The sequence below is a fragment of the Harmonia axyridis genome, chromosome 3 (genome assembly GCF_914767665.1).
Source record: "Harmonia axyridis chromosome 3, icHarAxyr1.1, whole genome shotgun sequence".
In the NCBI taxonomy this organism is placed as follows: domain Eukaryota; kingdom Metazoa; phylum Arthropoda; class Insecta; order Coleoptera; family Coccinellidae; genus Harmonia; species Harmonia axyridis.
Window position 1 is genome coordinate 60,515,174 of NC_059503.1, and position 27,485 is coordinate 60,542,658.

Sequence of the window (27,485 nt, forward strand, 5' to 3'; positions counted from 1 at the left end):
AATCAGTTATAAATATTCAGAATGACCTTACTCATCAAGGTATAAAGGCCAAATTCTGCAAATAGGTATATAAAAATATAATTATTAAAATATGTAAATATCGAATTCCAAATTTATAACTAATGAAATAAGCCATCGTTATTTTTTATATGAAAAAACATTTTTCTTTAAGAGAAAGGTTTCTTGAACTCGTTCCTGCTTATTAACGTTGGAAAAAATAAGAATGAGACACATCGAATTAAGAACTCGGAGCTTGATTTTTTTTCATCTACTATTCTTAATATGTTTAAGTTTTCAGTAGGAATGACAAGAAATATTTCCATCTGATCATTTGAAATTGAAAATATTTTTAGTTAAGTTCGACATCTATTGGTGAATATTCAAATTACTTATTTTTGGATCAATACTTTAACCTCAATATCTTTTCCTCGTACTTGACATTTCCCATTTCCAATCCCAGTATACAGTATTTATGTTTGCAACGAAATATCAAGTTTTTGTGCCCATTATCTAGTCAAATTACATTAAGAATCAAAATTCGAATTTAGCAATGTCCGCAGAATCTAGTATATGTAGGATATGCCTACTTTTCACTTCAAACAGCCAATCCTTAGATGTAGATGCAGTAATAAGTTCAACAAATATATTACTTCGAGATATGGTACAACTATGTATGCCTGAAATGGTAAATTGAAAAGATTTTAAAGTGTTGGCACGAATTCATAAGTGAAATTGAATGTAATGCTTCTATTTTAAAAATTTGCCATGAATGATGAGATTAGTTCTTGTTCGTGTATTTCAAAAGATATGCTTTCTTGCACAAATTTTAGCATCAATTATTTCTTTTAAGCGTTTGTTTTTTTTTGACTATTATGCATGTTCTTTTTATTGATGGTTGCATTAGCCTTTCATAGAGATGTTTGCCACACAAGTTGAAGAATGCTTAGACAAATAAAGTTATTTTGTACTGTAGAAAAATCTTTGAATAATTTATTTAGAATAATTACCTTCCTTTGTATTTTCCTAAAATGGTACTTATTCTATGTATAGAAAAAAAACAATTATTTTTATCAGTATTTGATGTGTGCTATTGCTTGCCTGCTCTTTGCCGAAAAAGAGTGCTTTTAAAAAAAATTAATTCGAATTACATTCTGAAGGACTTGGATTTGACAACAACGCCTAAAATCTGCACCACTTGCTCTTCAGAAATTGAAAAATTCTACAGCTTTAAGAGTAGTTGTTTAGAAACGGAGAATAAAGTTCGCTACTATCTGGACAACTCATCCACTAACAAGAATGACTCGAAAGTTGATCTCATAGATGTGATTCAATCAAATGGAGTTGTGCTTAATATTAATTTGGATTTTGATGTTTCCATAGCTGAAAACTCGAAAAATTTGACACAGATGGATGTGGGAGAGGATGATGAAGATTCTGAATACAAAAAGATTGTTTTGGACAAAAATGATTCAAATTCTGTTAACAATGATGTAGTCCTCTTCTCCTGCAACATTTGTTCCTATATGACTACAGATGATGCTAAACTGAAAGATCATAAATGCTTTCCTGAATCGAAAAAGAGGCAAATGATGTCTATGATACGATGCAACCAGTGTGAATTTCTAGCACCGACTCCAAAAATCTTGGAGCAACACAGATCAGATGCACATCCTGTATGGTATTCCTGCAATCAGTGTGCTTTCAAAACGAAATTTATTAATGTTATGACAAAGCATAAAAACACAGCCCATGCCTACAATGAAAACAACTCGGAGCATATGGCTGACTGTAAATTGTGTCCATACCGTGCCATAAACGCGCAATTTTTACAGAAACACGTGAGAGCCATGCATTATAGGCCTCCTCCTGTACTCAGTTGCACCATGTGTTCATATGAAACCTCAGATAGGAGTAATTTTAAGAAACACCAGTATATTCACACCAAAGATAAACCTCATAAGTGTCCCTCATGTGCATATCAGTGCGTTTCACCTTACCAAATGAAAAAACATGTTGAAAAACAACATTCAGATAGAAAAGATTTTACTTATACACACAGGAAAAAGTAAAAGATCTATCTGTAATTGAATTGAGTAGATTTGTATAAAAATTTGGAACTATTTAAAATGATAGATTCCCAGCAAATATTTAAAATCATTCCAGTTTGCTCTCAGGCTTTATTAATATTACCAAATACTTCGATATTAATAAATTCAAGACAGTGTTGAATCTGAGGGGTGTGCCCGGGAGGTATTACTCCCTCGGAGTATGACCGATACCCCCCCCCGAAGACAAAACAAATTTTTGACTACCTCTCCCCCTAAATGGTGAATTAACCCCCCTCTCAGGAGAAAATTGTCTGGATTCAACACTGATTCAAGAGATTTATTTTCTCAATTTTAGTTATAATTTGTCCTTTCATAATCTTGCTATATAAGGTGGTTCAACAAATAACTGATGAGAATCTCCTTCAAATGCTGGGGACTTCAAGTTTAGATAAATTGATTTTTAAGAAATATCAGAAAAGTGCAGTTTTGAGAAACAAAATCAATTTTTTCAGAAAGAATTAATTTGAATAAAAATACTGCATACCACTTCAATAACTACAGTTATTCATTTTATATATTCAGTTATTTGTATCTGTATAATAAACTAGAAATAGAAATTGATTATCATGAAGAGAATCTGTATATTACAAGTATCTAGTGTAATGTTACATATACACTGCTAAGATTCTAAGAGCATACTTTGGAATTTCTTCTTTGAACTTTTGGATATTCAGGAATGTCCAACTACTACAATTTAAAATCTGATTTGAGCAGCTCTGAATGTTTTGGTCATAATGAAATCCAAAAGTATGCGCTTAGCATTGGATTAATTATGTGCTAATTTTGTACTAGAAATAAACAGATTCACTTTCATGAAAATCAAATCCTATTTCTTGTTTATTATACAGATTTAAAATATAAAATTAAAGTATTTATTTAAAGCTTGGGGAAAGTTATCAATAGTGGACGAGGTATTGATAGTTTCGGTCACGTGTTTATATAATCTCTAAAGATTTTAGAAGTGGTGTTCATTATGAACTTTATCATTAAAATCTCAGCTGTATTGAAATTCTTTATAAATCTGTATTTTAGGATAAGTGGTGATCATTTAGAGATGTAAAATTTTTATATATTGAGAAATATATAATGGAACTGATGTATGTAATTGAAATAAGGCTCATAGCCATGAGAAGCCGTAGGACCTCATCTCTTTTTCTTCTAGTCAAGATTATTTTGTTGTACAAAAAATATTGATAGTCTCACACAATACTGTAAATAATTATATTTTGTTTAATAACGTAATAATATGTGCTACAAAGACGAATGAAGTCCGAATGGACTGACTTTGTTATGAATTGTATCAAAAATTCTTAACTCTACAATTAGCATTGGCGATCCAAAAACTTTTCAGTTCTGGAAAACGGTAAAATAGTATTTGGAATAAATTGAGTACATTCTGAACTGAAAAGCTTGCCAAAATTTCAACTATAGTCAATATTACCTAGTTTGATAGTTGCTATTACATAATTTCTGTAAAAACAAAGAAATACATCAAATGTACTTATATTCTTATTTATTCAACATAGTTTAGAGTGACTTTTTCAACAAAGAAATTTGAATTGATTCGATAAACATCCACTTCAGTTTTATGGTAAATAAAATATTGATTGAATTCTTTGAAAACTGAATTCTCACTATTGAGTAGTTACAGTGTTTCTTTCAGGTACATTTCCAGGGTGGCAGGGCCCTATTGAAGCTGTACAGGTCTCCTTCAGAGCAAAATTTAGGGTACTTATGAATTCAGTTACAGCATTCTTCTTCACAAACAAAAAACTTGCATGTTCAAAATTCAGAGTGCTGAAGCAGAAAGTAATTTCTTCAAGTTAATATTTCCCCTGGAACATTGAATTGCCCCCTCAGTAAAAATTTTCTGAAAGAAACACCGAGTAGCTATAGTAGAAAACAAAAACCATTAAACCCGAGATCAAAGTCCACAATAAACATCACATTCACTATGAAAGATTTTTATTAGATAAAATGGAAATTTACAGTTTCAGAAGTTCATTTATTCGGTTCATTTCTACATATAACTGATATTCTTCTTGTTTTAAATATTTGTGTATTCTTGAAAATACTATTTTTATTATCTAAAATTTCATGGGTATAATTATATCTTGCTTCATCCTTCATTACATATAATGATCTTCTTTTCAATAAGACATCAACATATAACTCTTTGTTTTTATCATTGACAAGTTTCATAACACTATCTGTTAAGAGACTCAAACCTGCTATAGTATTTCCACAAAACTGAAAAATATCAATTAGCATTACTTCAAAATTATATTATCTTCTATACCTTTACTGCATCAATGTGTGGTTTGATATAACCATTTTCAGCTAAATCTAATATATGAACATATTTTAGTTGTGCTGTATCATGTGGAAATGCAATTTCCCTAACCCTGTTCAATATTCTGGTATTTTCATTATTCCATTTCAATCTTTCAGTTTCCCGAAAGCCATGGATGGCCTACAAAATACAAAGAGAGAATATCACTACAGAGACGCAAAATTTACTTTTTACATTGTCCCAGTGATCATATTCATATCTTAATTTCTTCATGTATGGTTCTAGTTCTTGAAGAAGAGAAGCCTCTTCATTCACACTAAGAAAATTTTCATACACTTCCATACTTTTGATAAGGTCTTTCACATCTTTATTGAAATTTTTTTGATATTCTTTACATAAGTGCATATAAGATGGACTATGTTTTAATGTTTCTTCTGAAAAGATCAGAAGGAAAGATGAAGTCTACACTTGAAATATATCACTCACCAATGTTTAATAGACATTGTTCGTCAGAAAGGTTTTGAGAATAATAACGTTTGAATATGCCGAATGAAAATGGACATTTTATTATTTTCATGAGCATTTTGTAAATTATTTCATTGAATAATTTGGCAACATTGAACATTAACAAGATCTTTTTTGGAGGTTCATAGAGAAATTTGTCTATGTGGAGGTTAAAGATATTTTGTTTTTGATAGCTATAATAGGCATAGAATAATATTACCATTCTTCTTCAGAACTTATGCGAAAGCGTGTTCGTTTTAGAGATAAAAATAGTTATTTATTATACAAGGGAAAAAAGTATTAGATTTTAGCTCGAGGTTATGTTGTCTCCCGACGCGAAGCGGAGGGAGACAAAAAACCGAGAGCTAAAATCTAATATTTTTCCCGTGTATAATACACTATTTTTTTCTGTGACGACAATTTAATAGTGAAAGAACATATTATTACAATATATTAAAGTCAGAATGTTATCGATATGAATTTTGAATTTTTAAACTAGTAAGCTGCAAATAGACCTGCGTTGCTAAGGGAAACTTCAAAGTAATCAAATATCTGTCAATTTAATTTTGTGATTTGTTTCAAAAATTGCGAACTCAGTAATAATTGATTAGTACTTATTTTGTTGAATAATATAAAGTTAAAAATGTCTCATTCCGAGTTTTCTCTGAATCCACTGGAGTTGATAGAAGCAGCGCAAGTAGCGCCACGAAAATGATTGCCAGCTAAATCGTGGAAAATTTACGAAACCGCGTATTCAAGATTTATGGAATGGAAAATGAAAAAGACATGCAGTTCTTTCTCGGAGACAGTGTTATTGGCTTATTTTTCGGAATTGGCACAACAACAAAAGCCATCAATAGTGTGGTCGAATTATTATTATTCCTATATCTATATGTAGATAAATATATATCCGGGAAAAAAGTACTCACTTTTTTCCCGGGGAAAAAAGTAATTTCGTGAAAAGTCATATTTTGTTACCTGTCAACAGGGATAAAATGTCAATTTTTTTTCCCGTCACAGAGAAAATGTTTTTTTTGCCTTTTCTTCCATCTTTTTTATTGTTTCGCAACGAAATTTTGGAGGCAAACCTTAGATTCGGATTCAGTACCCCAAAAACATATGAAATCAAAACTACTCCAATAAGTGGGTTTTTGCAGATACATAAAATGTTACTTGGTGGAAATTCATTTAATATCAATGAGTGATGAAGTTTTGACATAATGTATTCCATACATTTTTAACAATTCTTTACCAATTGAGACCAACTGTCACCCTTATTATAACACCCTCAAAATAATTTAAGAAAGTTTCTTACTAGAATAACCCTGTCAATTTAATCTATTTGAATCTCAAGTATAAAAAAAACTGCTCATTCCTTAAGTGATGAAATCTACAAATGAAATTTCAGTTAGATTTTTCTGCTTTGCATACAGAAAAAATAATTCAAGAAAGTAGGCTCATGAAGATTTCACTGCAGCCTCTATCTCACTCAAAAAATGCATGATTCGTAAATTTAGCCTGCTGTAATAATGTAAAGTATAGAGAACCATTCTAACTTTGCTATAAATCGAAAAACTAAGTTTACAAGCAGCTATCAGTGATTTAAAATCTACAGTTTTCACATATTCAGTCAAATGTGTTTTGAAATCGTCCTCTGTTCCTGTGATTGAAGTTGTACAAGCATCTATAATTTGAATTTCCAAAATGAAAAAGAAGGTTTCACAATAAAATTCCAATAGATTAGGGTGCTGATCTGAAACAAAATAACTCCGAATAAATACCAGTTGCTTCTTCTGCACACAAACAAATGGTTGATTCTGAACTTTCTGCTATACATATCAATAAATTGAACAAAGTTAGGAACTTCCAGCCTTTTTTGCGCTGTGGTCTGAATTTTTGTAGTATTTTATGGTCATCTAAAACCTAAAAACCTCTGAAGATGCCTACCACAATTCTACAACTTTGGTAGGCAGGTTTCTAGGTCTAAAATTTCGCCTATGCAAAATATTTGATGACCATAGATTGAAATACGAACTAAAATAAAAGTTCAGAATGATAATCATATATAGCGCATTCGACTGAACAACTCTCGGTGCTGGAGCATTTTTGTGCTGGCGCATGCAGGAAATGCGAACTTTTGTGGAACTGCACTGGCACGATGCTAATGTAAAATGTTCTCTGATCATTCGACTAGTATTTCAATTGCTTTTCAACATACACAAAAATTATTTGAGATAACCAATGAATTATGACAGGACCGCGCGCGATTGGCATTGTGGAAAAAGTACAGTGCTAAAATATTTGAATTGACAGCAAGCTCCGTTACCAGACGAATAGACATTTGCTCTGCCCTCAGTTTAGACTGTATTTTTTAAGTTCAGTACCAGTCTAACACAATTAGCTTAACATAAATTTGAATGAATTCGCATTGGCACAACCAGTCGAAAACGCTATTGGAATAGGTATATGACCTTGACACCCTCAAATCCGCTATGTCAAAAAGTTACGAGATCCAAAAATTAATCAGGTCTATTTGAAGTTTTTCATTGAAAATAAAAATATTTAAAAAATCTTCAAATATCTATTGAGATCAATTAATCAAGAGACACATATCCCTGCTGCGGTCTTAGTTGAAGTCTCCAATAATAATACTTCTCTTGCTTTTTTTCAATTTAACAATGTAGCTGCCAATTTGACAGAAAATTGGAAGTCATTCAATGATCTCAAGGTCATATACCTCTTCTACATGATAACTGTTTGAAAGATAATTTTCAAAAGAGAATAATATAATACCTATGTACTTGAATAAATGTTTGCAAAAACTTTTTTCATAGTTATACATTTCCTCATATCCAGCTAAACTTTTCAACAATACTATTAAATGTGTTGAAATTTCACATTTGGTTCCAAGATTTATAATCGCATATCCAAATTGTATATGTTTTAATCTATACATGTCATCTTTTTGACATGTTTTCATTTTTTGTTCGGTTAGATCATTACTTCCAAAGGAATTGACGAATAGAAATGGATCTATTTTCAATTCCTTACTGGGAGTTGGACTGCTCCATTCAATACCAGTTGAGAGCTCTAATTCTTTAACTTTCTTACACCAATACTCTGAAAAGTTGTATTAACTTAGAAATATGAAAGCAGACGAAGTACAATTGATACCATTCATTAATACTTTTTCCTTCTCTTTTTCATGTAATCGTTTTTTTATATCTGCTTTAAACTTCTGAACCTCTATTGAAACTTCTTCTGCCCATCTATCTGATTCAAGTGTATCCCTATTTTCGAATAACTTTCCCAAAAAGTTTAAAATGGTAGAAATGTTAGTGCTGTCCACATGTTGGTGTGCATCATCTTTTATACATAATTTATGAAGGAGCATCTAAGAAAAACCATCCATAATTCATAATATTGTTATTTGAGCTCTGATTACGTTTTCTCTTAAAATTGAACATACCAAGTTGTTCTTCCAATGATGATCGGAATAAGAAGAGTTTCTTCCTATTACCTCCGTGTCATGAACAATGGCAGAACTTATTTTAGCTACTGCATCTGGAATTAATAATGGATTGATTTGATCTTGATTACTCCCAATCAACAGTTCAAAAATTGATTGTTCAGTCATGTCTATTCAATTTTTATATCAAAATCTTTGAATTAAAATTAACCTATTTCATCCCAGAGTCAACCTTGAGAGTTATTGCAACGCACAAATAAGCGATCTTTTATTACAGGATCTCTTATTTTGACATGTACATGTACGCATGCGCATTAAGTCAGATATTAAGGATTGTCTAAATCTAAAATCTTAGAACATTAATAATCTTATCTATATTCTAAGTCTAAAATACAGGCCTCCCTTTCTTTATTTAAATACAGGCGACCAACTTTTATTTAAGGATCTTTTATTTTGACAGATATCTGTTTATGTCGAATATTTGCCAGCAAGAACTAACCTATAAATATTGGTAGCTGTTCAGGTAAACAAAGTGAACTTTTTGAGAAATCTGCATTTTATTTCTTGATTTTGGGCATCTGTGGGAACCATTTCATTCGAGGAAAAAAATGTGCTCTCAATAATGAATTTTTCAAGAACTTATACGATTCTCAACTAAACATCATATTTAATTTGATCCTACTAAAAGAATTAAAAATAATACTGATAAATCCTGAATTTTATTAGAAATAAGAATTTACCTATATGTATAATGTAGTATTGTTACAGAATGCTACTGCATACTGAATATTATTTTTTTATATTGAATATAAGTAATTAATTCTGTAATATGGACACACCAATGGGATTGTTTTGAAAGAAAAATTATAAACTTGTTACCTAAGTACTTTTTTATATATTGGATCAACATAGCATAAAAAAAGCAAATCACAATGCAGAACCTAATTAATTATCAGTAATCTTATTATAAAATTATACGTTAAGTACACTTTTTTCAAAATTATTGTAGGAAAAGGTACAAAAATACATAACATAATTCTGTTAAACAAAATAATCTTCCAATACTGGCAGTTTTACATGAAAAGAAATACTTGATTGACTTCCATTCAAACAGGTACATAAAGTAGACTGATATTTTACATAGTGATGATACTTTGTCAACAAGTTTCTCTAATAGTTCTATCGATAAAACCCCAGTAGTTTGGTACAGCTCCTCCCATATTACGAATTGGTAGACTAAAAACGAATTAAGGTAATATAATATACAGTGTGGAACAGCCAAATGGAATAAATTCGATAACGGATAAATGAGGGCGTGTTGGGAAAAACGCTTGGACACGTCGATTTTTATTTTTAACTGCGCATCTTTTTCAAAAAAAACCGTCAGGGGGAGTTAATTTCAAATGATTCTACTTTGGGTAGGGGAGTGTCGCATCTAGGTTATCCGTAATTTGTGGATCTGTCACTTTACTGACTTTCGTTAAAAGCACCTTGCAATAGTTCACTTTTAACGTCCACGATAGAGGATCCTTTAATAAAAGATCGCTTATTTGTGCGTTGCAATAACTCTCTGAATATCCATGGATATTAGGTCTACTTAAGATGCATAGAAAACGTCTACTAATAAATAATAATACTTCTATGCACTGAATTACTATTCCATAAATTCCATTTTCTAGTTCAAATCTAATGAAATTTGTTCTGAATGGCAGTTTCTACAGTGACTCGATTATTAAGTCACTGTAGCAGTTTCTTGTTTCAAACACCACTAGAAACGATGCAGAAATCAAGTGAAGTATCAGGAAATATTTGAATTCCAAGAAGGATGGTTCCTTCCAAGTATAGGCGCATCAACATAAGCGCTACGCCACCTGGTGACAATCAGAGTTACTAGAAATGTTGACATGGTTCTTGCCTCAGAGGTAGTCAGTCCTTTTCATAGACAAACTAATCTTCCTTCGTCGCTCGTTTTCGTATTTCGCATTGGAATAAGAGCCCATTCTGCAACTTGTTTTAGAATATACTATTAAGTTCGTTGTCCAAAAACTTCCGTAATTTTTCATTGATTTCAATCGCTTCTACGCCAAATTGAAGATAAATTCTTTGGTCGATGACCGTTTGCTCCGCAATAAATTACAGCTATCTACTCATCTAAAATTTGGAATAGCCATATTTTCGGAACCCTAGTCGGATTTGATATTCCAGATGCAAATCTATCCTCAAAATTTTAAGTTTCTAGCTATTTTTCTTCGAGAGTTATCGCTTCAAGATTGAGTCGAACCTTCTCGTTTGAAAAGTTGAAAAAGATAGGAATAATAATGAAATTGAGTATTCTTTAAATTAATATTTATAAACAAATATTTCTATACAAGATAATAATGTTACAACAAAAAACTTCATAAGATAGTTGGGATTAATACAGTGCACCCCCCTGTACCTATTTCACATAATGTTCCTGCAGCCAATGAACTTGAGGGATTTTTCAAAGTATCACATTTTCCTGAAAAAAAAAATTGAATGCGGTAAATATAATATAATTAATATTATTAATCAAACTTAAAACTTCATTAGGGATCGTTTCAAGCAAATATAGCAATAGGGATAAGATGAAAAAAAAATTACAAACCTCCAATAACAGCATCTTTTAAGAATTTGAGTGACGACTCAAAGGACTGTTGTTGAAAAGGGGAGGCACTACTCTCCATTCCTGCGCGATTCATTGGTTCAAACATTCCCTTGGCGGTCATAAAGTCTGATATCAATGACAGATGCCTTGGATCAAGAACGATACCGTAAACTTCAAATACATCCTCTATTTCCTATAAACATAATCAAGTGTCAACTCATAATGAAGATAATTTTGAGAAAACTTACTTTCTTTATAGCTGCACTGCCAGCTTCTATTCCAAAGTGTTGGATTATTTTATGAATATCATTGCAATATAATCTATTCAAATCCAAAATTTTATTGTATTTTAACATTTCCTGAAATAGGAAGTAGTAGAATTAGTACATAAATTGATTCTCACGAAAATTTTTTGCGAAATATCAATAACTCACCGAAACATTTATTCCATCTGTTCTCAAGGTCAAAATTCCATCTTTCATATAAGTGATAGACTTGTTTATATTTGGAACTTCCCATATTACAGATTTAGTTGCTGCTTCCTTCAGTACCGAAGCCAAATCAAAGTTTCTTTTGTTGATTGGAAGCTGTAATAGAAATAAGTTCAACGTATATAATTAAGAAATAGAGAAATACTAATTGAATCCAACAACAAATTATGTCAAATCAAATTTGTAACTAAGATGCATAGAATATTATTCTATGCATCTTATTTGTAACTAAAAGCTTATATACATATCAAGTCACTGTCAAAACAAAACATCCAGGTAAAAATCCAAATATCCAGCATTCAAAATAGTGCTCCTTCTACTTTTACCCCTGAATATGCTTGAAAAACTGTTGTTTTCTTTCTAGAGTCCATTGTTAAATGAGACTGCCATTTACAAATAACCAAGTTTCCTCCAGGTAAATGAATTTCACATTTTTTGCAAATATTCTCTGTATTGACCATAAAATCTTACGGAACTTATAATATTTTTATATTTGTCGATAAAAATTTTCCTTTTATTAACTGTTTTGAACTTGTAATCAATTAAGTTTATGCAATGTTGTCTTTGATTGATTAAAATCCATGCTTTTTGGTCAAATTTAATCCAGACTGATATATTGGTTGCTTTTGGTAACAATCAAATCATTCAATGATTCTTTGAAGGTGAAATCGTATTGCACAGGTTTTCTTCCACTAATAATCCAGGCTGTAATGCCTTCTTCTTTTTTCAAACAGTACTGTGAGAAATACTCAAATAAACTAATCAATGTGTGTTTGAAATTGATACAACTTTTTAGTTTCAAAATTTCTTCGATCAAAACCAATAACACAAACAAACTGAAATCTAACCTCCTGTCAATGACATTTCCAATGCCAACCCGAAATCTGCAATTCAAAATGTTACTGAATGTACCATCAGCAGCTTCCCTCATCATTAAGGCTCTTAAAGAACCTCCACGAGACAGGAAGAAGCAAAAGAATGTTAAACATTCAGGAAATTTGGCTTTAGATGATGTTATGGAGATTGCCAAACAAATGAGGCCTAGGTCCATGGCTAGAACATTAGCTGGATCTGTTAAAGAAATCTTAGGTACTTGTCAATCCGTTGGATGTACTGTAGATGGAAAACCACCACATGACCTTATTGATGAAATCAATGACGGAAGTCTTGAAATCCCAGAGGAATAAATAAAAAAAAAAAAAAAAAAAAGAGCCAGTACCAACTTAATTTCGATTTTTCACAGCCACCCAGGATGTCAATAATTTCTGAATCGACTATAAATGTTTGCTGCACCAAATTACCTTGCAACCTTTTCCTTGACTTTTCACTTCTCACTTTTTATTTCTTAATGGTTTTCGTGAAAGCTAAATTATTTGAAAAGTGCTAAGTGAAAAGTTGTAACAGGCCTCAGCTTGTAATTTTGCAGGAAGCTTGAAACTCTTATTTCATATTTACACCCAAAATCTCAACTCAGTCGATTTTGTGGAAATATTTAGTATTTTTTAAATATTCTTCTTGAATTTTTTATGGTTCTGCTCATCAATATGAAAATTTGCATGAAGGTACCTTCATTTAAATGAGACAATACTAACAAATGCCTTTTTTGCTATTTGATCTGCATATATGCTAACCTTTGGCTATTTGATACATGTTACCTCTTCTTTGTTATTCCATGCTCTATAAATGCAATGATACTATACACAGTTTGCAATTAGGAATCAAAATAAATCACATGGACTTTTGTTATCGAAGACTCATTACTGGTTGTTTAATAATGGAATAAAACCAAATATGCGTCATGTCATTAAATGTTAAATTGAATTATATAAAAAAAGTTATCAACTTAGAAATAATATTTTCATACCATAAAAATAATTTCATTATTAACTTGATTCAATATTCTAGTTATGACCACAATATGATTAAGAAGATTTTTTCCAGGAATAGATAAATGACTGTGAAACTTACCGAAAAGATCATTTGACACCAAAGGTGATTTTCTTGATCGTATGTCAAGCCCTCGATCATTTTAAATTTGTCCAATAATTCATTGTCTATATCGTCGTTAACTTTTTTAACATCATTAGTATCATCCTCCCCCTCTTCATTATCTATTAATAACATAGAAATTAAAAGTAAAGTTATATTAATTCGAAAAGTTATTGATGATACATTTGTTACAATAACAATAATTTTCATTTTCTCACCACTGTTGGATTCTTCCATCTCAACATCTTCATTTTCTTGGTCATCATGCACATCTTGATATTTTCTACTCGATTTAGCATCGTCTGTATCCTCTGGCTCTTCATCTGAACTATCCACATCCATCCTAGGCACATCATCAGGCACATTATCTACCTCATCATCATCCTCACCTTTTCTTTTATTTTTATCTGCTACTTTGCCATCATCAATCACGATTCTAAAATTACAAACTTAAAGGGGGATATCAATAGAGGGATATTTAACACTCACAAGCTGGCACATTTGTTCTGTTTTCCGATAGCCAGAAACATCAAACTGAAAAATCTCTTTCTGATGTGCTTAATAATGTATTTTGGGTTGACACAGTATTTATCAGCGTATACATGATGTGGGAGGAATATAAGCTTCAATGTATATCTGCATGACCTGAAAAAAGATTTCAATGTTTCAATAAAATTATATGAATAGTAAAAATTATTGGACTATGAATGTCAACTGTTGCCAAGGTGAGATTTCAAAAGAATAAACAAAATAATCAATAGCAGAATTGAAGAAAAACATAAATATATAGAAATATTTTATGATAATAATAACAATAACCGTTGAAGAACAGTTACAGAAATTAAAAAATAGACAAACAGAATGCAAAAAACAACCAGCAAGGGGAAAGATGGTAACATAAAAACTTCAAAGTGGAAACAAGTAAAGAGCAGGGTTCCCCAGGGATCTATCCTAGGTCCATTGTTCTATATACTTTGTACAAATGATTTGATACAATGCACTGACAATGATGCTTATTATGTTTGCAGATGATACAACTATAATTACTAAAGCTTATAATGTAAATGAATGTAGAATTAGTCTCGAAAATGATATGAAAAAAATGAACCAATGGTCTAATGAAAACAACCTAATGCTCAATATAGACAAAACTAAAGTCCTATTGTTCAGAGGTGGAGGAACATATGAGTTGAATTTAAAACACCAAGATATCAACATCAAAAGAGCAATAAGTCTATTATTCTTAGGATTAAATATTGACTCAAAGCTAAACTGGAAGAGTCAAATTGAAAAACTTGCTCCAAATATAGCACGATATTGCTATGCTTTAAGGGTCAACCAAGATACAGTAGGAGTGGATGCTGCATTATCTACCTATCATGCCTACGTTAATTCAAGAATAAGATATGGGATTATCTTCTGGGCAAGATCTTCAATAGTTGAAAAAATTTTTCTACTGCAGAAAAAATGTTTAAGAGTAATCTTTGGAATGAAACAAACTGAAACCTGTAAAAATATCTTTAAATACTTTAGTATATTAACCCTTTACAGTTTGTGTATATATGAGTCTGTAATGTTTGCCATTAATAATTGTAACGTTTTTTTTTTCTTTTTATAATTTTTATTTTAATATTATTTCTGCTTGGAGAATGAATGTACCGCTGAAGTGGAATCGTCAGGTACACTTTCTAATTGTTTTTGTCTTGTTCGCGATTCTGGTATTGAATTGCCAGAAATTGTGTTGGGGTGGTCATTTCAAATAAATATCTCATTTCCCGCTCCTCAAGTATAGGCAACCAATATAACATCTTTTCTCGTCAAATTGTCAAGTCGCAAAAACTTGTTTTGAATCCCATCTGTGAAATATAGATACATCAATTGGAAGGCATTTTTCCGTATTTCTCGAGTGTAGAGCATCTCAGCTAATCCGAATAAAGATTTTCTGTCTTCGACCATTTGAGTTGGATTAGTTGGAAAATTGCAGATAATATCATAATTTTGCTGATTATTTTGGATATTTATATCACGTTTTGGAATCAAGCAGAATTTCCGTCTTGTACGGGATAAAAATTCTACATACTCTGATAGAAATCTCTATAAAAGCCGCCCTCCATCTTAGGTAATGTAAAGTACAAATTTCAAATGATTGTCTTCATGAGTTTTAATTGCAGGCTTTCAATTCTTTCAATTCTTTCAATTATTCTGAATATTTTACTGATTCGATATATAAGTGGATCAACCTGAATTATTGGCGTGTTGGTTGATGCAAAGACATCCCTTGGACATAGGCACCCCCATTGCCTTATACTGAGGGTTGGAATAACTTCTAACCGGTTGGGAGCGAACCGAATTCAACATTTCCATCAACTGGACTTCTCCCTCTGGATGAGTACAACCCTTTTATTTTCATTAGAGAAAGTTACCAAAATTAATCATTTATTTTGAATATATTGAATAACCATATTGGACCATATATAGACTCTGAAATTTAACTAAAATCCTACAGTTTATTATTTTATTGTGAATACCATTATCTGAATACCATTATCTGTGAAATTCTCTGTAAATGAAAGCCGGCATTCATTCTTTTAAATTATTGTTCATACTTAAGTGCACTCAATTCAAATTCATTAATTACATTTCATATCATAAATATAACGCTTTTCTCTTCAAGTACTTAGTAATTTGGTAGTTTTGGAAATTTTACAGAAAAGTAGGAATCTTGTTTATATTCGATTGATATTATTAAAACTATCTGGCGCCCCCCCTATTTATTGAGTTGTTCATTTTAAATTAAGAAAAAAATTATAGAATCCACCCCTTCTCCACTAGAGCTAAGCCGCGAGCTTCATTTTACCTTATTTATGTTACATCTAGAGAATATTTGAAAATAATTCACTTGTTGAGAAAAATAACGTAACATAAATAATTGGCACCGCAACGTGTGAGGCCCCTTTTTTTTTGAATATATGGTCCATAATTCCTCTTGATAAATTAGTTCTGAATTTTAATCCAAAAATATACCTTAGTTTAACTTAATTGATTATTGAAAAACTTCATTTAGTGCAGATTAGATTTGTTTACTTCTTTTTTTTTTGCTGCTAACATTTGGTTAGATTCATTATCGCTTCCATTACAACGGGTTTTTGTGTATTCTGATTTCATATTCGGTCAATTCTTGGTTTGCATACACTACACGCCAATAAAGTTGTTTCGAAAATTCTTCGGAATATTTTCGATATTTTTTCATTTTTTGTTCCTGAAGTCCTGACTTCATTTGATTTAGTTAATAATTTGGGCTATAGGTTCAATTTTCTCAATTGGTTTAGTGCAATTTTCTCTTTTTTTGTGTTTTCATTCAAGTTGTATCGATATGGATTTGCAGTGGGAATGTAATAGGCTATCGAAAGATGAGCTTGAGTATGAGTTGAAAATAAGAGGTTTTGAAGATGTGGGTACAGTGGACAAGATGCGAAGTTGTCTTAGGAATGTTTTGAAATTAGAACGGTCAGGTCAGTCATTAACTTACCCTGCTTATGCGTTGAATTGTGATGAGGAGTTTAAAATTGTTGAGGATAAAATAAAGGAAATAGTTTCTTCGATTGAAATTTTCGAAGGTGATGATAAGACCACGGCGTATAAGAAAATTTCATCAAAAATAGCTCACGTTATGAAAAGAATAGATAGGACTAATCCAACTGAGTCGGATAAAATTAAACTTAGAAGTAGTCTCCTTTCTCAAGCGTTAACATTGATGCCTAAGTTGAAATTTCGTATTAAAAACTTAAAATTTCAAGAAGCGAGCATATTGAATCCGAGTTTTTTCAATATTGATTTGGAAGACGATTTATCTTCTGAAGAAGAAACAGCAGCACATGGTAATATTTGTAATTCGACACCTAAAAACAAAACGTCACATCCAACTGAGTTTAGCGCATTACATCCAAAATCGATTCCTGTTACTAAATGGAACCTCCAATTTTCTGGAGATAGTAAAGATATGTCGGTATTAGCTTTTCTTGAACGTGTTGACGAACTATCAGTTTCTAGACATATTGGAGAACAAGAACATTTTGAATCGGCTTTTGACCTTTTTCGTGGTTCAGCTTTAACTTGGTTTAGAGCAAATAAAAAGAAATTCAATAATTGGAATGATATCGGGATGGCCTTAAAGAAACAGTTCCTTCCGCACGACTATGACGATCGGTTATTTGAAGAAATCAAGAAACGCACACAGGGAGAAAATGAAAACATCGGTATTTATGTGGCTTGTATGACAACTCTATTTTCGCGCCTATCGTATAATGTTCCTGAATCTGTACAGCTTCGCTTAGTTTTGCGGAATATACTTCCCTTCTTCCAGCTCCATCTTGGATTAATTGAGGTGGATTCCTTAGATCATCTCATTGATCTTTGTTCGAAATTAGAAATAAAGAAACATTCTGTAGAAAATTTCTCGAAGCCTTTACGTCGAAAAACTGATCTTGAACCAGATTTAGCATATGTTGAGGCATCTTCGTCGTCTAGTCATATGGGTTCACAGGTAGTATCGGTTACATGTTGGAATTGTAGGAATCTCGGTCATACATCTCGGGTTTGTAGAGCGACCAAAACCAAACATTGTTATAAATGCGGTTTTCCTGGTGTTACTGTTCGAGATTGTAAAACATGTTCACGTACCACTGCGATGTCGGAAAACAATTAAGGGGCTCTTCCGAAGGTAGACGGCAGAACCCCGATGATCATTATGCTTCTACCAAAGAACACATTAGTTTCGATCAAACTTCTCATATCACTTCAGAACAAAAAGTTTTATTGGATTTTATAATTTCTCACTCCGGTCATGATGAAAGACCTTACCTTAAGGTTAAAGTTTTCGGAAGAGAATTTCTTGGTTTGCTAGACTCAGGTGCTACTAGGACTATCATGGGAAATGATAGTTGGGAATTATTGAAGCCTTTTGGAATCAATTTGAATAGTGAGGACGCACCGAATTGTAGTGTGGCAAATGGAAATGTCTGTGAAAGTCTTGGGTCGGTCTGTGTTCCCATGGAGCTTATGGGTAAAATTAAACTTGTGAACGTTTTGATCGTTCCATCGCTGAAACATTCATTAATATTAGGGTTAGATTTTTGGAAATCGATGGAGATAGTACCAAACTTGAATCGGGATTGTTGGGAGTTTTCTTGTGATGAAATAAATGTGCAGAATAAATCCGAAAGTCAAATCACCGATAGTAATGACTTATCTGACGCACAACGTGATACTTTGGATAAATTTATAAATAAAAAGTTTGAATTGCAAGGTGATCGGTTGGGATGTACACATCTCACGGAATTTGAGATACAAACGGATTCTCCTCCTATAAAGCAACGGTATTATCCCGTCTCTCATGTTGTTCAACAGCATATTGATTCTGAACTTCAGAAAATGATTGATTTGGGTATTGTTGAGGAATCTCGTAGTCCGTGGTCATCGCCAATATTATTAGTCCGCAAAAAAGAAGGTGGATATCGGTTTTGTGTGGACTACCGGAAATTGAATAAAGTTACGAAACCAGATGCCTATCCTTTGCATTTTGTTTCTGCGATTTTGGACAATCTCAAGGGAGCAAAATATCTCTCCTCCATCGATATAAAGTCAGCTTACTGGCAGATTCCTATGAAAGAATCTTCTAAGGAATATACAGCTTTCACGATTCCTAATAGAGGATTGTATCAATTTAAACGCGTTCCATTTGGTTTAAAGAATGCACCTGCTGCTTGGCAGAGGTTTATTGATCGGGTGATTGGTCCTGATTTGGAACCGTATGCTTTCGTATACCTCGATGATATCATTGTAATTTCTGACTCCTTCGAGAAGCATATGGAAATCCTTGAAAAAATATTTTCGAGACTATTTGACGCTGGACTTACAGTTAATAAAGAAAAATGTAAGTTTTGTAGGTCTGAACTTCGCTATTTAGGGTATGTTGTGGATAAATTCGGTCTCAGAGTGGATCCTGAGAAGGTTGAAGCTATTTTAAGGATTCCTCGACCTTCTTGTGTTAAAGAAGTTCGGTCATTTATTGGCATGGCTTCTTGGTATAGGAGGTTTATTCCCGATTTTTCTGCCCGAATAAATCCTCTTTGTCAGCTGCTGCGTAAAAATTCCAAGTGGAATTGGAATTCAGAATGTGAAGCCAGCTTCCATTCTGTGAAGGAATATCTTATTAGTGCTCCATTATTACAGTGTCCTGATTTCAGCTTGCCATTTATTGTGCAGACCGATGCAAGTAACTATGGTCTTGGTGCCGTTCTTTCCCAGGAGTCTGATCAAGGTGAAAGGGTCATTTGTTACCTTAGCCGATCACTGACCAAACAGGAACGTGCATATTCCACAACAGAGAAAGAACTCTTATGTGTTGTATGGGCATTGGAAAAGCTCAGGCCGTACTTGGAAGGTACGTCATTTACTGTTGTGACCGACCATCATTCGTTAATTTGGTTGCACAACTTAAAAGAACCGAATGGGAGACTGTGTAGATGGGCTGTTCGCTTACAGCAATTTGATTTCAAGATTATTCATCGTAAGGGCAAGGATCATGTTGTTCCTGATCTTCTATCTCGTTCTGTCCCGGTAATAGATAGTATTACTCCTGAGGAAGATCATTCTGATTTTGATATTAATACCGTTAAAGATAAGTGGTATTTATCAATGAGATCAAAAATTCTTGATAGTCCTTTAAACTTTCCACAATGGAGAGTAGAAAATGATAAAATATTTAAATATGTTAAGTGTGATTTTTCTGTGTTGTCAGGTGATGATTTGAATTGGAAACTTGTTGTACCCAAAGAAAATCGTTCGTCTGTTATTCATGCCATTCACTGTGTTCCGACAAGTGGCCATCCTGGTGTTTTCAAAACATATAAGAAAATTTGTGAAAGATATTTTTGGCCTAAAATGCGTTCTGACGTTAGTTGTTTTGTTAAGAAGTGTAAGATATGTATAGGTCATAAATCAGTTCAAAAAAGTCCAGCAGGTTTATTGGGTAGTCGACCAACTATAACGAAACCTTTTCAGATGCTTAGTATCGATTTGATGGGACCTCTTCCGCGATCTACGAAGGGTTATAGTTTTATATTTGTGATCTCTGATTACTTCTCAAAGTTTGTCTTAACTTTTCCGCTAAGATCGGCGAACGCATTGAAGATATGCGAGCATTTGGAAAATGATGTATTCCTTTTATTTGGTGTGCCAAAGTATATCATAGCTGATAATGGTACTCAATTCAGGGGAAAACACTTTACCGACTTGTGCAATAAATATAAGGTGAAAATGTTGTTCAATGCTCTTTACCACCCCCAACATAATCCTGTAGAGAGAGTTAATAGGGTTGTTAAGACTACTCTATCTTGTTATGTACAAGAAAATCATAGGAAATGGGATTTATTCCTTCCGTCTGCAAGTTGTGCCATTCGCACATTAGTCCATGAAGTCACAGGATTCACTCCGTATTTTATAAATTTTGGGCGTGAACATATTATTCGTGGAGATCTTCATGATATAACGATTCCTGATAAAAATATCAATGTGGTCCGTGATAACGTCGATTTGAATAGGTCTGGTAACTTTTTACATTTATACAATAAAGTTAAAGAAAAATTGGAAAGAGCTTATAGAGCTTCCGAGGGAAGATATAATCTTCGAAGACGTCCCGTAGAATATAATGTTGGTGACATCGTCTGGCATAAAAATCATGCTCTATCAAATAAGTCTAAATTTTTTTCTGCTAAATTGAGCCCTCGATATGTCGGTCCATTTAGGGTAAAATCTAAGCTTGGTCGTTGGTCTTATGAACTGGAGGATGATTCGAGTAAGTCTTGTGGAATATGGCACGTGAATGATCTGAAGGAAGGATCTGTTGAAGAGTTTGCTTAACTCTTCATTTTACCTGGGGGGGGAGTTGTAACGTTTTTTTTTCTTTTTATAATTTTTATTTTAATATTATTTCTGCTTGGAGAATGAATGTACCGCTGAAGTGGAATCGTCAGGTACACTTTCTAATTGTTTTTGTCTTGTTCGCGATTCTGGTATTGAATTGCCAGAAATTGTGTTGGGGTGGTCATTTCAAATAAATATCTCATTTCCCGCTCCTCAAGTATAGGCAACCAATATAACATCTTTTCTCGTCAAATTGTCAAGTCGCAAAAACTTGTTTTGAATCCCATCTGTGAAATATAGATACATCAATTGGAAGGCATTTTTCCGTATTTCTCGAGTGTAGAGCATCTCAGCTAATCCGAATAAAGATTTTCTGTCTTCGACCATTTGAGTTGGATTAGTTGGAAAATTGCAGATAATATCATAATTTTGCTGATTATTTTGGATATTTATATCACGTTTTGGAATCAAGCAGAATTTCCGTCTTGTACGGGATAAAAATTCTACATACTCTGATAGAAATCTCTATAAAAGCCGCCCTCCATCTTAGGTAATGTAAAGTACAAATTTCAAATGATTGTCTTCATGAGTTTTAATTGCAGGCTTTCAATTCTTTCAATTCTTTCAATTATTCTGAATATTTTACTGATTCGATATATAAGTGGATCAACCTGAATTATTGGCGTGTTGGTTGATGCAAAGACATCCCTTGGACATAGGCACCCCCATTGCCTTATACTGAGGGTTGGAATAACTTCTAACCGGTTGGGAGCGAACCGAATTCAACATTTCCATCAACTGGACTTCTCCCTCTGGATGAGTACAACCCTTTTATTTTCATTAGAGAAAGTTACCAAAATTAATCATTTATTTTGAATATATTGAATAACCATATTGGACCATATATAGACTCTGAAATTTAACTAAAATCCTACAGTTTATTATTTTATTGTGAATACCATTATCTGAATACCATTATCTGTGAAATTCTCTGTAAATGAAAGCCGGCATTCATTCTTTTAAATTATTGTTCATACTTAAGTGCACTCAATTCAAATTCATTAATTACATTTCATATCATAAATATAACGCTTTTCTCTTCAAGTACTTAGTAATTTGGTAGTTTTGGAAATTTTACAGAAAAGTAGGAATCTTGTTTATATTCGATTGATATTATTAAAACTATCTGGCGCCCCCCCTATTTATTGAGTTGTTCATTTTAAATTAAGAAAAAAATTATAGAATCCACCCCTTCTCCACTAGAGCTAAGCCGCGAGCTTCATTTTACCTTATTTATGTTACATCTAGAGAATATTTGAAAATAATTCACTTGTTGAGAAAAATAACGTAACATAATCCTTCTGACTTCAAAAATATTGAACATCCCTATAACACCAGAGGGAAAAATCTCTAATTGAGGATAAGCCAAACTACTCTTATTTGCAGAAAAATGTTATAAATAGTTTATTGACAATATGGAATAATTTACTTGAAAAATTCAAAAATCGATCTCTCGGTGTTCAGAAAAGTAACCTTAAAAGTTTTCTTATAAAGAAATGCTATTATAGCTTAAACAAGTTCCTAAATGAAAGAAATTTCGAGGAACTGTAGTGTTTATTTTTCTATTTTTACATTTTGTTTTATTTTTTCTTTTTGTAAATGAATTGTGTTGGACAAAATCAACTCCACCTTTGGAAATGACGATGAGTCTGGATAACAAAATTAAATCCAATATTTTGCAATTGCTATTGCTTCGAGAGTTGAACATTATTAAGAATTGTAAAAGTATCGAAATATTTGGTAATAGTTGAGATATTTCAGAAATATAAAATGTTCAAGTTATCCACTGAACAGACTTCATAATCCACCAATTGAGCTCTTGTACCAGAAAGCTTCAGCCGACTTTGAATGATTTTTAAAGAATGAATAGATAACTTACAAGGTTTTGGCAGAGATATCCACTTTTACTTTGGCGGTTTTCAAGACGTTAGAAACAGTAACTCTGTTGAATTTTTTCCTCAGTGCTTCCGATTCACGCTCCAGGTTTTTTATCGGTAAGAAAGGTATAACCATAGATGGCGTCTTTATATTCTTACTAGCCATCATTAGGATTTCTCTAAGGCGTGGTATACCTAATGTAACATTCATCTCTCCTCTACCAGCAAAATGGAATGTGTTCAGTGTCATCTGTGTAGAAGGCTCTCCTATAGACTTCAAAAATGATTTATTAGAATATATAGCATGGGAATATGCAGTTTTTTACATCGAAATTAAAGCTTGAGCTTCACATTACCTGTGCAGCCAATAGTCCAACTGCTTCTCCACTTTCACACAAAGAAGTCATCGCTTTCTGCTTCATCATATTTTGGAAAACTTTTTTATCTTTTTTTCCTTTACATCCGTCGTAATTTTTAATTAATTCTTCTAATCTCTGATTGATTGATCCAAAATTACTATGTGGCAAAAAGCAAGAATTCAGAGTATCTGGACACGGTGTACATTGACTTTTGAAGCTAAAAAAAATAAAGAATGAAGTGATTTTTTCAAATTCATTGAACTTATATTGAAATACCTTTCTCTAACTTCCTCTCCTGCTTCGTTCCATAATTGAATTAGCTGCTCCTTAGTTACTTCTCTATCTGTGTTTTCTTTGAAAAATTTGGTGAATAAAGTAAATGGGTACTTCTTTTTTTTAGATAAATCACTTCCATTTTTCTTCATCCAGTCATTTAGCTACAAATTTGAAAATCATAATTATTTATTATTTTTTTAGATGAAAATATTTTAGATCGACATAGCAGTGGTACTTTCGGTTCTCCATAAAAGTCTATGGTACCATTAACCGTGTCTCGCCCTGTATATGGATGTATTACTGACATTATTGTCAGAAAGTACATGGAATACATTTTAAACAATTATTCCAAGACGTGTTTCCCAAATATTTATTGAATTCAAAACTGCATAATAACATTCTAATATTTTCAGTACCTTTGAAACCTGAAATTTATTTTTCTGTAACAAATGAATAATGGTGATAGTTACCTCTTTGGCATATTCCTTAACTCGACGGCTTTCTTCAGATTTCGACAATGTCTTTATCACTTCTTTGTCCAGAATGGCGTTCATATTATCGTGCAAGAAATTTAAATGCTTTTCAGATAAAAATTGTGCTTTTCCAACATCAAATCCGTCATGCCCGTACAGGTACTGAAAATTCAATAAATATTGAATATGTACAGGGTGAGTAAGAAAGCTAGGTAAGTGGCCATATCTCAGGATCCACTCATCGTAAAGACTTGCAGTAAAATTTTTTACCACTAAATAGTACAAGAAAACACACTGAAAATTGTTTTGAAGTTCATACTTCCTCCGCTAGGGGGCGTAATAGCTACCGTCGAGTAGAAAAATGAATTTTACTCGAAAATGTTTCATATGAAGTTGAAGAAAAAATATCATCACTGTTATCCTTGGAAAATTCTCTATATTTTTGAATTATCACTTTCGATTTTACGACATCAAATAAGGGTAGGTGAAAGGGAGAATTCTGACTAATTGAAATGCCTGTAACTTCAGTTTGGCTCAACATTTATAAGCAAATCAGATCTCGACTGAAAGATAATATCTTGTTGATTGAGGACAAAATATACTCATGATAAATTTATTTTTGCTGCTTTAGATAGGGGGCGCTAAGTCAGAAGTTCATTGTTTTGTTCATTTTACTCCGAAATTTCAAATGTAATGATAGGATTTTCTTAACAGAAACAGAAATTCCATCAAATTTGCATGAAAAAACCTAAAGGTCGCAAAGTGATAGTTTCAGGCGTTCTGAACTTATGGCCGAAAGAAGATATTCTTCAACTGATGCACTGTGAAAAACCAAATTGTGGCTTCAAGTTATGACAGAAACAGAAATCCTATCAAATTTATATGAAAAAACCAAAAGGTCGCAAAGCGATAGCTTCAGGCGTTCTGGAGTTATGGCCGAAAAAAGATATTCTCCAACTGATGCACTGAAAAATTAAATCGTGTCTTCTTTCGGCCATAACTCCAGAACGCCTGAAGCTATCGCTTTGCGACCTTTTGGTTTTTTCATACAAATCTGATGTGATTTCTGTTTCTGTCAGAACTGTTCAAGTTATAAGAGAAAATTTGAAAATGGTGGGAAATAAAAAGTTCTCATAACTTTTTGGTACTGGTGCTATCAACATGGAACAAAAAAATTCTACAGGCATTTAGTGTCTGAAGAACGTGAGTATCATATAAACCATAAATATTACTGAAAAAACGTTTTAAAATCTTTCGAATATTGCGAACAGAAATGTTAATAATCAGTACCCCTCCTTTCCGCTCACCATAGTGACATCATCATCATCATCATTCTCAGTATAAGGATTATTTATACTATGATATTAACTAGGATGAGGTACTGATTATTTACGTACCAATCGATTGGAAATTTTGGGTTAGAAGAATGAATCAAATTTTGACGGAATCGACAGTACTCAGCGAATGAGCTTTTATTCTTGACTCTTCATTCTAGTCTGAAAGTGGTGAAAGACGATAACACCGTGTTTTTTTAATGGGAATACCCAACTTTGTATCGTATTCATGGAATTCTGATTTCCAAATAAATACTCAACATGTCATTATTTATTTGTGGTACTTTTTATATATTCGAAAAAGTTTTTTTACAATGGCCATTTAAAATTTTAGAAAAGCTATTTTCAGCACCCTATATAATCTGAACAGTTGAATTTAGAGCGGTGATGCAATGAAGACATTTGATATCATGAGTTCTTCAACATAAAAAATTCATGCAAATTCACCAAAAGCCAATTTCTTATTGATGCGGTGCATAGTTCTATTCGGTATTAAATTAATACCGCCAGATTAATACTGATATGCAAAAAATGGTGAGTAAATAGGTATCTACATCACAGATTATTACTTGATACTGAAATGCTCAAATAGTTACGAAATTGCATGGAAGATTTCAAAAATTGAATTGTTTGATTCATTTTCATTTTCCTTGGCCTATATGCCAAGGTAAAGAGAAAACGTTGATTTTGAATTGGGAACATACCTGTATAACCGTTTTGTCACTATCTCTAACTGTTAAGTCTGCTTTTACATGCACACCCTCCAAACTTTTCACTAAGCACCTTTGAAGGTATCCACTTCTACTAGTTTTGACTGCAGTATCAACCAGACCCTTATAAAAAAAAAATAATTATTAAGTGAAATTTAATAATGACAATTTTTGCCTTACCTCCCTACCAGCCATGCAATGGAAGAAAAATTCTTGAGGCAGAATTCCTGTCATAAATCTCCCCTCAATGAAACCACCAGCTCTGGGTGAAAATTCAAAAACTGGAAAGCTAGGTAAAAATTTTCCAGATATCATCCTTGGAGGTCTTTTTCCCTCTAATTCAATTTGACCCAGACAACAGGATATTTGCATAGTGTTCACGGATGTACCTTTTGCTCCGGATATAACCATCAGTTGTAAATTGTTTTCAGGAAAATTTGTCAAGAGGCCTGACATTGAAGCACTGTAAACCAATAAAAACCAATATTAACCCAATATTAAATCTGCAAGATCTCTCTCAAAAACTCAGAAAATCATTTATTTTGTTCTGAAAAGAGTATGCAAAATGGTGATTCATTTAAAGGGAGAACTACGGTCGATAGTAACCTAGACTTTTATGCAGAACGAAAGTTAAGATTTTATTGAAAATTTGAATTTTATTTTCTTGAGTGGGAACAAATGCTCTATCGTTCTAAAATATTTTCAGCACTGCGGTGTTGCTGATTTTATCAAAAAGTACTAACAATTTTGATATTTCAAATAGAACATCCTATATATTATTACTTTTTTCGGTTCGCCATTGCCTCTTGATTATTTACGTATTAACTTTCTTGTCTTCGAGTAATTGATTGTTCAATTTCTTTTTTTTGTACAGGGTGGGCAAATAAGCGAGGTAAGCGACTATATCTTAGGATCAACTCATCGTAGAGACTTGCGGTAAAAATTTTTACCACTAAGGTTCACAAGAAAACACACTGGAAATTGTTTTGAAGC

The 27,485-nt window shown here is 32.5% G+C and overlaps 4 protein-coding genes across 5 annotated transcripts in view; 1 reads left to right on the forward strand and 3 right to left on the reverse strand.

Moving 5' to 3' along the window:
* The first annotated feature begins 102 nt into the window (after positions 1-102).
* Positions 103-3,612, forward strand: LOC123676828 (RE1-silencing transcription factor B-like). Its single transcript, XM_045613076.1, has 2 exons — positions 103-685; positions 1,158-3,612. Exons 1-2 carry the CDS (start codon positions 551-553, stop codon positions 2,067-2,069), a joined length of 1,047 nt encoding a protein of 348 aa, XP_045469032.1. The 5' UTR covers positions 103-550; the 3' UTR covers positions 2,070-3,612.
* A 444-nt stretch (positions 3,613-4,056) lies between these two features.
* On the reverse strand, positions 4,057-5,043 carry LOC123676830 (alpha-ketoglutarate-dependent dioxygenase alkB homolog 7, mitochondrial). The gene is made up of 4 exons (XM_045613079.1): positions 4,888-5,043; positions 4,636-4,835; positions 4,408-4,581; positions 4,057-4,358 (listed from the first exon to the last, which is right to left on the reverse strand). Exons 1-4 carry the CDS (start codon positions 5,024-5,026, stop codon positions 4,110-4,112), a joined length of 762 nt encoding a protein of 253 aa, XP_045469035.1. The 5' UTR covers positions 5,027-5,043; the 3' UTR covers positions 4,057-4,109.
* Positions 5,044-6,078: 1,035 nt separating this feature from the next.
* Positions 6,079-8,609, reverse strand: LOC123676829. 2 transcript variants are annotated; one of them, XM_045613078.1, is made up of 5 exons: positions 8,586-8,604; positions 8,375-8,469; positions 8,080-8,299; positions 7,699-8,025; positions 6,079-6,658 (listed from the first exon to the last, which is right to left on the reverse strand). In XM_045613078.1, exons 3-5 carry the CDS (start codon positions 8,297-8,299, stop codon positions 6,363-6,365), a joined length of 843 nt encoding a protein of 280 aa, XP_045469034.1. In that variant the 5' UTR covers positions 8,375-8,469; positions 8,586-8,604; the 3' UTR covers positions 6,079-6,362. The 2 variants fall into 2 exon arrangements, with proteins under 2 accessions (XP_045469034.1, XP_045469033.1); XM_045613077.1 differs by having other exon boundaries at positions 8,375-8,609.
* A 2,094-nt stretch (positions 8,610-10,703) lies between these two features.
* Positions 10,704-27,485, reverse strand: part of LOC123676833 (DNA-directed RNA polymerase I subunit RPA1) — a 36,013-nt gene continuing 19,231 nt past the window's right edge. The window contains exons 13-25 of the mRNA XM_045613082.1: positions 26,673-26,955; positions 26,487-26,615; positions 24,446-24,610; positions 23,976-24,136; positions 23,697-23,916; positions 23,343-23,614; positions 13,970-14,125; positions 13,699-13,916; positions 13,460-13,602; positions 11,435-11,587; positions 11,249-11,359; positions 11,001-11,193; positions 10,704-10,874 (exon numbers count right to left, since the gene is read on the reverse strand). Of these exons, the coding sequence (XP_045469038.1) occupies positions 10,771-10,874; positions 11,001-11,193; positions 11,249-11,359; positions 11,435-11,587; positions 13,460-13,602; positions 13,699-13,916; positions 13,970-14,125; positions 23,343-23,614; positions 23,697-23,916; positions 23,976-24,136; positions 24,446-24,610; positions 26,487-26,615; positions 26,673-26,955 (2,308 nt within the window). The 3' untranslated portion in view covers positions 10,704-10,770. The remainder of the gene's footprint in view (positions 10,875-11,000; positions 11,194-11,248; positions 11,360-11,434; positions 11,588-13,459; positions 13,603-13,698; positions 13,917-13,969; positions 14,126-23,342; positions 23,615-23,696; positions 23,917-23,975; positions 24,137-24,445; positions 24,611-26,486; positions 26,616-26,672; positions 26,956-27,485) is intronic.

Excerpts from the sequence above, each read along its gene's own strand:
- LOC123676828 (XM_045613076.1), top strand. The coding sequence starts at position 551 with ATGTCCGCAGAATCTAGTATATGTAGGATATGCCTACTTTTCACTTCA. Across the intron at positions 686-1,157 it reads AACTATGTATGCCTGAAATG|GACTTGGATTTGACAACAAC; the intron begins GTAAATTGAAAA and ends TACATTCTGAAG.
- LOC123676830 (XM_045613079.1), bottom strand. The coding sequence starts at position 5,026 with ATGTTCAATGTTGCCAAATTATTCAATGAAATAATTTACAAAATGCTC. Across the intron at positions 4,582-4,635 it reads AATATGATCACTGGGACAAT|GCCATCCATGGCTTTCGGGA; the intron begins GTAAAAAGTAAA and ends TGTATTTTGTAG. Across the intron at positions 4,359-4,407 it reads CACACATTGATGCAGTAAAG|TTTTGTGGAAATACTATAGC; the intron begins GTATAGAAGATA and ends GATATTTTTCAG.
- LOC123676829 (XM_045613077.1), bottom strand. The coding sequence starts at position 8,542 with ATGACTGAACAATCAATTTTTGAACTGTTGATTGGGAGTAATCAAGAT. Across the intron at positions 8,300-8,374 it reads ATCATTGGAAGAACAACTTG|ATGCTCCTTCATAAATTATG; the intron begins GTATGTTCAATT and ends GGTTTTTCTTAG. Across the intron at positions 8,026-8,079 it reads GGAAAAAGTATTAATGAATG|AGTATTGGTGTAAGAAAGTT; the intron begins GTATCAATTGTA and ends ACAACTTTTCAG.